The sequence below is a fragment of the Choloepus didactylus genome, chromosome 5 (genome assembly GCF_015220235.1).
Source record: "Choloepus didactylus isolate mChoDid1 chromosome 5, mChoDid1.pri, whole genome shotgun sequence".
In the NCBI taxonomy this organism is placed as follows: domain Eukaryota; kingdom Metazoa; phylum Chordata; class Mammalia; order Pilosa; family Megalonychidae; genus Choloepus; species Choloepus didactylus.
The window spans coordinates 160,646,148-160,658,060 of record NC_051311.1 but is presented as its reverse complement, the minus strand read 5'-3'; the positions used below and the strand labels follow the sequence as shown (position 1 = coordinate 160,658,060).

General features: G+C 38.5%; 2 protein-coding genes across 4 annotated transcripts in view; one reads left to right on the top strand and one right to left on the bottom strand.

Annotated features, from left to right (window-relative positions):
* Positions 1–11,913, top strand: part of C5H7orf57 (chromosome 5 C7orf57 homolog) — a 102,053-nt gene that overhangs the window by 1,591 nt on the left and 88,549 nt on the right. The gene's annotated exons all lie outside the window — the stretch shown is intronic.
* Positions 4,818–11,913, bottom strand: part of SUN3 (Sad1 and UNC84 domain containing 3) — a 39,635-nt gene continuing 32,539 nt past the window's right edge. For 2 of the 3 annotated variants that reach the window (XM_037837207.1, XM_037837209.1), the window contains exons 8-10: positions 10,564–10,731; positions 6,780–6,872; positions 4,818–5,735 (exon numbers count right to left, since the gene is read on the bottom strand). In XM_037837207.1, the coding sequence (XP_037693135.1) occupies positions 5,616–5,735; positions 6,780–6,872; positions 10,564–10,731 (381 nt within the window). In that variant the 3' untranslated portion in view covers positions 4,818–5,615. The remainder of the gene's footprint in view (positions 5,736–6,779; positions 6,873–10,563; positions 10,732–11,913) is intronic. The other variant, XM_037837208.1, reaches the window with a different exon arrangement.

The window sequence follows — 11,913 nt, the reverse complement described above, 5'->3', positions numbered from 1 at the left end:
GAAAAGGAAATCTTTTGTGTACTCCTACAATTTTCTTAAGCTAAATAGGCTTTGGAAATTAATAATTCAATAATTTCAGAATTGGTAATTAAACATAAACTTCTATCCAAATGATTTTAAGGCAAGGGACAATGAAGTCAGTAGAGAGCTCTAGAAATCATGTGCTACTGAGCTTTCTAATGCGATGTACTGTATATTTGTTGTTTTTGGTCACACTAGTAAATAGCCTTCTAATTTAAAAAACTCCAAATCGCAGGAGTTAATTAACATGTTCACAGAGTCATCTGGAGAATAGTGTTGATGTCGTTCATTATGTTTGTTTATTGTGGAAGGAAATGCCCTAATCTGGTCTTAAAAACTGAAATACAATTATAGTGAAGAATTTAAAACATCCATCGGAATGTGTAGTTGGAAGTAAAGAAACTCACATTCTTATAGCTGGTTAATAAGACAGTAAACTCTTCCTAGATAAGTATTATGAATCTACTAGCTTTTACCCGAAGCTGCATTTGGATACTGTCTTTCAAATGCTTGTTCATCTTCTCTAGTCCCTGGGGGAGGGGCGGGGGGGAATGACTATTTGCAGTCCTGTTGTTAGCTATTAGTGTTGGAAAAATTACCCAAGGGGAAAGAAACTGGCATAGCTCAGAGTTTCTGCATTAAGTTTGAAAGGGAGGATTTGTCCTTTTTTTTTTTTTAACATGAGAAAACTGTACAATAAGAGAAAGCATATAGGTAGGGGTGGCAAGTGTGAATGCCATTTGAGAACTGTACAAGTTTGATGGATGGGTTTAGGCAGCTTTTCAAAAATTTTTCGCATCTTTTAGATGTTTAAGGAAAAATACTTTGATAAATTTCATAAATATTTTTTGACTTAACATTTGTTGAGCACATGGGGACAGGGATCTGAGAAAGGAGACCACCCACCACCCATCAGGAGCAAGACCAAGGTTTGTCGGGTGCCTACTGCGTTTCCTGGATAGCTTGACATTCTACAAAGTACTATTTAAATATTACTGATCACCAGGGTGAGCGTTTTCATTTCCTTGGCTGCCCAAGCAAATACCAGGCAATGAGTTGTTTTAAACAATGGGAATTTATTAGCTCACAGTTTCAAGGCTAGGAGAAAATCTACATCAAGACATCATCAAGGCAATGCTTCCTTCCGGAAGACTGTGGCATTCTGGGACAGGCTGCTGGTGACCCTTGGTCCTGGGCTCCTCTGTCACATAGCAAGACACATGGCTGCCTCTCCTGGCCTCCCTTCTCTTCTGGGTTCTGTTGACCTTAAGCTTGTTGCTTCCTGTAGGTGGCTTTCTCTGAATTTCATTCTGCTTATAAAGGACTCCAATAATAAGATTATGACCCATCCTAATAGAGGTGGGCCACACCTTAACTGAAGTACAACCTCATCCAAAAAATCCTTGCTTACAATGGATTCACACCTACATAAATGGATTAAGTTTAAGAACATGTTTTTCTGGGGTAAATACAGCTCCAAACTACTCCAATGAGATTAACTATAATTTTTTTAGCACTTTATACTGATATTATCACTTCAATAACCCAAACACCATGTAAGGTAAGTGCTACCATTCCCATTTTAGAGAGGAGGAAATGGAGAGAATAAAAAAAAAAATGTCAGTCATTGCATGCCCTGGGAATGTGCATCAGTAAGTTGCTGCGTGGAGAGTCACCCATATGCTACTGCTGACTACACCGGCTTTATACTTGTTCTACAGGAAAATAATTGCTAGGTCACCAGCAATTTATAACCTGGATTAGAGAGAGAGAGAGAGAGAGAGCTCAGCCAATTCAGAATCCTCTTTCAGAAACTGGGAATAGGAACCTGAGAAACAGTAACAATTGGGAAATGGGAAGTGTATCCAGTTATCCATTGATATATAAGAAACTACCCAAAACCTAGTGGCCTCAACGACAATGATTTATGATGTCTCAAGATTCTGTGGGTTGGCTGTATAGTTCTTCTGCTTGTTTTGTCCGGACTTAATCAAGAGGCTGCATTTAGCTTGAGAGACTGGACATACAAATGTGCAATGACCAGGAAAGTCTGACCTACTTATCAGCAGTAACCAGACCAGGAAACTCTGACCCACTATCAGCAATAACCAGAACAGGAAACTCTGGTGCACTCCTGTAGCAATCAGTCCAGGAAGCTGGCTACTTTCTACAACAACCAGTCCAGGAAGCTAAACCACAGTACCTATGACAATCAACCCCAAATAGCCAGGACTTGATCAATAACTGATAGCTTCCCTAATCCCCCCCCCCATCCCCACCACCCACCCACCCTTCCAACTTAGAACCAACCAGAAAAAGCCAATTATGGTCCCTAAACCAATTACGTAAGATGCCCCACTGCTGGTTAACCTGCCTCCAGCTTCCCCATGCCAACAGCCTCCAATAGGCATACCTGAAGTCTTTCCTTTTTTCCAGTACAAAGTTTTCCATTTCTTTGCCTGCCTTTGAGTTCCTACCAAAAGCATGTGATGGTGGCTGACCCCTTTGCTATAACAAGCTCAGAATATCCTTTGTTCTCATTTGGATGTTCTTCATTTCTTTCTACCAGCTGGAGGGTCAGCTGAGCTGGAAGGTCCCAAAATGCCTCACTCACCAGCTAAAATTGGATAGATATTACCTAGGGCACCTCAGTCCTCCTCCATTTAGCTTCTCATCCTCCAGGTAACTAGATCAGTTGCTTTCCACAGTGGTTTCAGGACAGTGGTCCAAGTTGATGTTGAAAGCTGCATGGTCTCTTAAGGTTTAGGTTCCAGAGCTCCTAAACATGACTTATGTCACATTCTGTTGGACAAAGCAAGTCCCAAGCCAGCTCAAGATAGAGGGGGAGAGAAATGTGCTCCACCTCTGAGTGGGAGGAGCAGCCAAGCGATGTCACCAAGGGGCATATCTGAGGGGATGGGCGGAATATGTGACCTTTAACCCAACTACCCCAGAGAGCCTAGCTGCTGTCAGAACAGTCCACTGGCCCTCGAGGGAGATGAGCTAGAACAGCTTCAGCTCCTGGCTGTCTCGTTCCTATTCTCGTGAGGTCTGACCATCTTCCATTTCCTGTCCTTATATTTCATGATCTTCTGGTAACTTTATAATCACCATCTCCCACATTTACTGCACTTGTTGTAGGACAATTCCTTTTCTCATAACCAAAAAACAAAAACAAAAACAAAAACAAGGCTTTACTAGAACACTGCCCAAGGTCACAGAACTTATTAGCTGTGAAACTGGTAAACCAGAGTCTCCTGATTTCAAACCTGTGCTCTATATTTATAGCGCCCTGCAGGAAGAGTATTCATTAGTTGAAATAGAATTCTGTACTCCCCAACCCAGGGAGGGCCTAGGGAGCAGAAAGGGATGTCAACAATGCTAACATCATTACTGCATTTGAGAAAGGTGACTGCCAAGTATTGGTGCACACAATGATTAATTGCTGGGATGAGTCTAGCTGAACTGTCTTGAGGTAAATTCTCAAGCCTCTTACAAACTGCTTTCCACTTTGATAGCTTGGAAGTAATTGCATTATTTACTCCATGAGAGTAACAACAGTTTGTGATTCAGAATGGATCCCATCCTAACCAACCCATTTACCTCTTCCATTGATTCCATTTCGTTATTTTCCCCTCTCAGTTCCACTCACCTGGACTATTGTGACAACTCCCTGACTTGCTTCTACTCCTGGGCCCCTCTGGACCATTCTCCATGAGGCAGTCACAGTGACATGTCTAAACTCAAGTTTGATCATATCACAACCCTTTCTAAGATCCTCAGTGATTACAAAAACATCACTCCTCAAATAAAGTCTAAAATCTTTAATCTGCTTTCAGAAGCAGCCCCAGCTACATTTTCCAGACCCATCTCAGGCCATTTTGCACAACTCTTGAACTTCTTTTAGTTTTTCAAAAACATCACACTTGTGTGCCTCGTTTTTGGAACTGACTACCACACATGCTGGCCCCACCCCCAGCCACACTCCACCCTACAGGGCCAACTTCTAAATGACTTTCATATTTTAATCAGAAAACCACCTTCTCCATGGTGGTGCAATATTTTAGGTGGGCTATCTATTGGCAGGGAAGAAACACATTCACGGAGTATGATGAGCTAGACCTTCTGATTCATTTAGCTGAAGCTGCGTAGCAATACAAACAGGAGAGGATTGCAGCTTCCCATGGCCCAGAGTCTCTGAAAATGGTCAAGGGAGGGGTTTGAAGGAACCGACAACCTTAATTTTGTGCTGAAGCATTGCTTTTCTATGTTTAGGGCTGATATTACCAAGCCTAAATAAAAATGATCCAGTCTTTTCTGTTTTCAAGCCACTACCATCATATCTACATCCTCAGGCTTAAGGAGTAGGCAAAGGCAGCACTTTTCTGTTTTCTCCATCTCCATCCTTCTGGTACTCTGGTGTTTCAGAAAGCCTTCAACTCTAACTTAATTTCTGTGTAGGATTTGGTGATTCTTATAAAGAGTTTAGCCTGTGGACCACCATCATAAATCTCCTTGGAGGGGGTTCCCTACTCCCCTGATTAAGTCCCCTGGTTTATGTGTATCCATTTCATGGTTTTTTTCTTTTCATAACATTCATCATTCTTATTTAATATCTGTCTTTTTCCCTTGACAATTATGAAAGAAAACATTGGGACCATGTCTGTCTTTATTTGAAAGTTCAGTGTTGGAATACAAGAATTCTTTTTTAAGCAAAATAATGATGTCATCACACATAGCTAAAACTTGTTTTTAACAATAATTCCCTAATGTCTCACAATTTTCTCATATGTACCATATTTTTTTTTTTTTGGTTTTGTTTGGGATCAAGTTAAATTTATAAATTAACTAGGGGAGATTGTCATCTTTACAGTTAAGACCTTCCATTCATTTAAGTCTTTTAGTCATTCACTGCTGTTTTAGAGTTTTCTTCATGTATTTTAATTTATTATTTTATTTTATGTTTTTTATCATTGTGGCCCCTGTAAATTAAACCCTCTAACCCTGTAACTAGCCGCTGTTTGCATTTATGAACAATATTGACTTATATGTCATAATTTTGTATCTCTAACTTACCAAAATTTCTCTTTGAAGTGTTTTTTCAATTGACTTGATTACATTTTAAGGATTTCATCAAATCATCTGCAAATAGTCATGGTCAGACTTCCTTCTCAGTAATTTTTAACCTCTAATTTCTTTCTCTTATCTAATTGCATTGACCAGTGCCTCCAGATCAGTGGTAAATAATAGTGATAATGGTGAACGTCCATGCTTCAAATGGATGAATTAATAAATGAATGCAAAGATGATATTATGAGACATGCAGAATACTGCCATCTTCTTCTACAGATTCACTTTTCAACATGCTAACAACATGGTTCATCCTCAAAAGCTAAACTATCACAAAGAGATTGAATTTACTTTCATATTTTTTTATTAGTAAAATCCATTCATTTTTTTATGGCAAGTATGAATGACTTTGAGGTTTCCCACCCACTCCCAATTTTTGACATCTTGGGGAGCTATATAACCTAAGGAAATAAGAATACTTGAACATTCTTGACCTTTAATCATGACTTTCTGCACCAGCTGTTCTAGGTGTGATTTCCTGGATTGCCGTGGACCCTGAATCGATATAAACAGGTATATGTTGGGTGCCCCCAATTGCTGAGGATTTTCAGTTTCACACATAATAAATATTCAGACACTTCATGCTGAAAATAAAGAAAAGATAAAAATTAATGCTTTATAAAGAAATGTACTTCAAAGAATCCTGATGAATGCTGAGACATAAGGATTTTCAAAATCTTGTTTAACAGATGAGAAAATCAGCTACTAGAAGTAAAGAGTTCATGAAAGACCAATATAGGGGGAGAGAGATGATCTAACGGTCTGGATATCCAAGTCCCCTCCCACTGCCCCATGGTCACTACCCCACAGTGCTCCTTGTTGACTGTGCCAGAGAGGGAAGCAGTAAGTGTGTGTGTGTGTGTGCACATGTGAGAGAGAGAGAGGGGGAGAGAGAAACATATCTACGAAGCCAACTATTTTAAAAACAAACATATACACCCAAGTCATACAAATATACACTCGAATAAGAAACTAAGTACATTTATTTCTAACACATATATTGTTTTAGGCTTAGATTTTCTGATCATTGGCCAGGAAATGTCATAAAACTCTCGTTTTTTTACATGGTACAAGATGCCTTCTACATCTGTTCAGTTACTTCCTATGACAATTGAGAAACAATGAAAATATATTTCATATAACTTAGAGAATTTCAGGGGATTTAAAAGTTAAGAGTTCGTAGTTTTTTCGATTGGATTAAGAGGAGTTTGGCTTATATTATTTTATATTAAATATTTTGCCTTACCGTGAATTTCTCTCTGCTCTAGCCATCTCAAATTGCAAGGTCATTCCCAAATCCTTTATCCAAGGAAAATGAGATAGTGACTTTCAAATTTAATAGTGTGAATGGTAAATAGTTAAGAGAAAGGCCAAGAAACTGAATATATAAAACAATGTGATAGCAGATGAGTAAGAATTTGGCTTAGAAACTGCTTTCATATTTGCCTATCTTTTGCATTAATATCTACTTCCTGTCATTAGAACTAAGACTTGAATTTCAGACAAGCATAGCTTAACTCATGAATTGGTCATTATTATTTTCACATGCACATTTTCATCAACCAACGACAACAGATCCCTTCCAGTGATGGAGCCCACACAGATATTCCCCCCAAAGCTCTCATTACCTGGAGTTCAAATGTTTGAACAGTGGTTCCTCCTTTGTTATATATAAACTGACCTAGGAAGATTTCTTCTCCTTCACATTCTTTCGATATACCCTATAAAGAAAGTGACAGACATGGAGGTTGTAATGAGTGGATGCTTGATTTAAAATAAAAGGAGACATGCTCTCTGTTCAAGTAGCCACAATTCACCAGACATCTCTGGGTGTGCACCGGGAGCAATGAGATGTGAGTGCTGGATGTGATTACTGCCCTAAATACCCAAAAGGCTTTAAACTGGGAGTTTCTGAGGCAGGAGGTAGGCTAATCTCAGGCTTGACATGATAGATAAATGGATGGATGGATGGATCGATGATGGATAACTGATAGATTAGATAGAAGGTTGGAGAGATGATTGGTAGGTAGGTAAGCAGATAGATAGATAGATAGATAGATAGATAGATAGATAGATAGATAGAAAGCAAATCCTACCATGAACTCTGGCCTAATAACTATATTTGCAATCAAGCATGCTTTCCATTGAATAAAATAAAAAAAAAAAAACAAGAAGTTAGTTCCCGTATCGACCTGATGTTTTCCACAATGAGATAAACGTAATCCAATTGCCAGACTTGTATTGCACAAATAACTCCTATAAAAATAAAGCTTTTGCTGACTGAGTGAAAACATTGATATTTGTATGTAATATTCTTTGTGCTTGTTACCCTCCTCCTCCACCTTTCAAAATTGAAGATTTTTGAGAGGAGAATACACTGGTGGAAATTAATTTATTTTGTGAACATAACGTTTATTGTTAAGTCCATAAAATTGTGGTAACACAAAAAAATAGTTCATTTGTTAAACCATTTTATGATGAAATTATTACCCTTTAAACTATTTATTGCATTTTCTATTAAAAGAATTGAATACTTCATGATTAAGTAATGCACCCACAATTATACAGCTAATTCAAGTCTGTTATAGTTCTTTTAACCAGTTATATGAGGAGTGCTTGTTTTATTTCCTCCTACTTTATCTCTCTGTTTTAATTTCACTTGGTTTATAAATTCTCTAATGTTAAAGATAAACGAGGAGAGGTAGATTTTTATTACTAAAGGATTCTTGCCTAAAGGATTCACCTATGAGTCCCCTAGATAACGAACAACTGTGTGCACCTCTTAGATAGGGGGTTCAAAGTGCTCAAATGCAACCAAATTCAGTTTCTTCAGAAACCCCTGTTGCAGATGGGGGCAGGCTCGCATCAAATAAGCACCCATGTTCAACACTGAGCCTTCCTCCAGATGGTAACACTGAGGGATTTAAGTAAGGTATAAACCTAAAGGACAACAATGCAAGTCGACACTAAAACAAAACATTTTGGAGATGGCCAGATGAGTCAGCAGACTGGAGAAAACAGAAAGTACCCTGGCTGTGGGGACAACAAGCAGTAGCCTGACATATACAGCAGGACTCCAGAAAGTCCCAGGCATTAGAGCCACTGGAACTGGTGAAGTGGGGCATGAGGGCTTCAGGAAGGCCCCAGATCAGAGTGTTGGCTGACAGGTGTTTTAAGAATGATTACCTCTCACCCAGCGTAGCAGAGGACTATCTTCTTCCTCACAGCTCTTTACAGCTGACAACAAGAACACCACACAAAAATAAGTGTGTTAAGTCAAACCCGACTCACTGAATGGTAGAGTCCTTCTCCAGAGCAGACCCTGAATGGGGTCGGCCAAGCTGATTACTTCTAGGCAAGAGACTGCGGGACCACTCGGAGTAAACTTACCTGAGTAAACTTACCCACCACATGCTGGGGTCTACAGATGAAACGGCCCACCCAGATTATCCTGCCCAGGAAGCTCACTATCAAGGATCCCCACCCATGACCAGAGGACAGCTTTTCATTGCTCAGCTCTTAAGTGCAGACTGACATGTGAGAAAAGCATTTAACATGAAAGACAGGGACCATATGAACAAATAGGAAAATCGGTACTTGGAGATAAAGACAGGATGGAGCAGAAGAAATTAAAACTACGATTATTATCTTCAGATGCATAAAAAAATTACATCCATGCAAGAAAAAAATTTAGACTCTAAATCAAGGAATATGTACAGAAATAAAAAAAATCCTTGGAAATTATAAACATGATGGCAGAAATGAAAAATTCAGCATAGGGGTTAAAATATGAATTGATAAAATCTTCCAGAAGGTGGAGCAAAAAAGCTGAAAGGGAAAGTAAGATAGGAAAGATTTTTGAAAGATAATAAATAAACTAACTTGAATCTGCTAAATGAAATGAAATTCCATGATAACTGTGATGAATCAACCCTAGTCTGCAACCAGCCAGATTGGAGCAGAGGGTCAGTGCTCCAGAAGGATATCTCAAAGGAAGAGAGACAGAGAGAGAGAGAGAGAGAGAGAGAGAGAGAGAGAGAGAAAGAGAGAGAGTAAGAGAGTATTATCTGAAGTGAAAGGACATGGGGGGAGGATATTCACATTATTTACATTTCTGGAGAAGAACTCGGGAATGGTTTAGTGATAGGGATATAGACAACCATTCAAATTAAATAAAAATAACACAATTAACTTCAGAAACACCAAAACAATTACACAATACAAGAAAATAGCTTTCTAGTACACTATATGGCTCAGTGAAGAATAATATTATTCACATAGTTAGTTACAGTGGAAGCATTGAATACTGACTGAAACAAAAAGTAAAATATATAGTCTGGCAGTTCTTCAGTTTAATATAAAGTTGTCATAGTATCCACCAATTCCACTCCTAGGTATTTACCCAAGAGAAATGAAAACGTATGCCCACACAAAAACTTACACATGAATGTTCACAGCAGCATTATTCATAAAGCCAAAAAAAGTGGAAATAACCCAAATGTCCATAAACTGATGAATGGATAAATACAATGTTGTGTATCCATACAATGGAAGCTTATTCAGCAACAAAAAGAAAAGAAGTACTGAATCATGCTACGACATGGATGAACCTTAAGAACATTATGCTAAGTGAAAGAAGTGAGTTGCAAAAGGCCACTTTTATGATTCCTTTATATGAAATGCTCAGATTAGGCAAATCTGTAGAGACAGAAAGTAGATTAGTGGTTGCTTAGGACTGAGTGAGAGGGGACAGGGGAATGTGATATGATGACTTGGGGTGTGGGGTAATGAAAAATGTTCTAAAATTGATTGTGGTAATGGACACACAACTCTGAATATACTAAAATCCACTGAATTACACACTTTAAATGGGTGAATTGTATCTGATGAAAACACATTTATGTAAGAAATAGAACTTATTGGGAGGCTAGAGAGAGCCATTAAAGAGAGCTAATCATCTTCCTTAGGAGAACATCAGTAGATGCCTTCATATTACTATTTTCGGCATAGTACTAAGAATACATATGGAGACAAGTCCAAAATAAACAGCTAAAATTGTTGTAAGCGGATGCTTCTGGGCAATGAGACTTCGGGATTGGGAGAAATGGCACAGTGTACCTCAGTGTTTCATTATAAGCTTTATGGAAATATTTAATCCTGCATATATATCGTTGATAAAAGAAACTATAAATTTATATAATAATACTATATATATATATATATATATATATATATATAAATAATCTGATCTAACCTGTTTAATTTGCAGATGAGAAAACAGGTTCTGGGAAATTCAGTGAGTTTCCCACAGTGATACAATTAGTTAGCTGTCCAGTTAAGATGAGAGCCTAGCTCCTAATGTCTAGCCAGCCCCCTTCTATCATAACCCACTCTAAATGATAGGCTTCTCACATAGACAGAAAACTCCTTGGGTGCACTGGAGGTGTTTCCCGAGGGAGAGATCTTCTCGGAGATGTGGTCCATGGTAACAGCAGTTGGGATGATCTTCCTGGCCAGCTTGATTAGGGTATGACCTTGGGAACCTGGAAAGGCCCAGCACTTCCCAGGATGGACATCTGGCTAGAAAGAAAGCACCAAGTTTCTCTCTTCTCTGGCACTGTAAATCCACCCCCAAAATATCAGTCACGATTTACTGCAGGTCTATCTCATGCCTAGTAATATGAAGGTGTTGTATGGGATACATATCAAACAGGAAATGTCCATGATACCACCTAGGCTTGGTTAAAGGACCGTCCTCTGTTCTTCCAAAGCTTTTATCTTCTGGCAATCACAGCTTTTTAGTACATGAGCCTGTTTTCTTTCATTACTCTAACTAGATTAAGCTACTGGGCAGCTTATAAGTGGTGACGGTAATGGCAGTGGTGATGACATTGGTAGTGCTGGTGCTAGTGATGATGATGATTATGATGATGGTGATGGTGATGATTGTGGTGGTGGTGATGGTGGTGTGAGGATGATGGTGGTGATAGTGATGGTGTTGCTGGTGCTGCTGGTAAAGAAGCAGCAATGTGGTTTTTCTTCTACCACTTTCTACAACTGGACTATAGCCTGGAATGAGCTCCATGGGTTTGTGTCTGAAGGTACTTACAACTTGGAAACTAACCTCAGATTTGGGGATCACAGTTAAGAAGTGGTCTGCAATCTATTGGAGATGCTGAGAGGTTAAGTGGCAATCTTAGTTGGAAATTTTCCTTGCTATTGGATCAAATAAGTATTTTGTTGGCTTCAAGGGTAGTTAGCACAGTCCTAGCATGTAGCAGATGTCACCTCTCAGTAAATATTTGCGAATGATCGAAGCTGTCAAAGGATAAGTGAGCCCACACAATAAACTTAAAAGAATTAATGTGGAATATAGCTGTCCTATTTGGGAAATGATCGAGTTTACTGAACGTAAAATAATAGATAAATAAGCAAATGAATAATTAAACATAGTATAATGACTATAAAATAAATAATTCATGTGTTTTAGTGACAATAAAAAATTTAAGAGTTTCTATTTGGGATGGTGGTAATGGATAGTGGTGATGGTAGCACAACACTGTGAAGGTAATTAACAGCAATGAATTATATATTTGAATGCGGTTGAAGGGGGGAAATTTTAGGTTGTATGTATGTTACTAGAATAAAATTTTTTAAACAAAATCCATGGAATTGCATGACAGTGAACCCTAAGATAAAACACGGACTATAGTTAATAGTACAATTATAAAAATGTGTTTTTATCAGTTGTAACAAATGTTT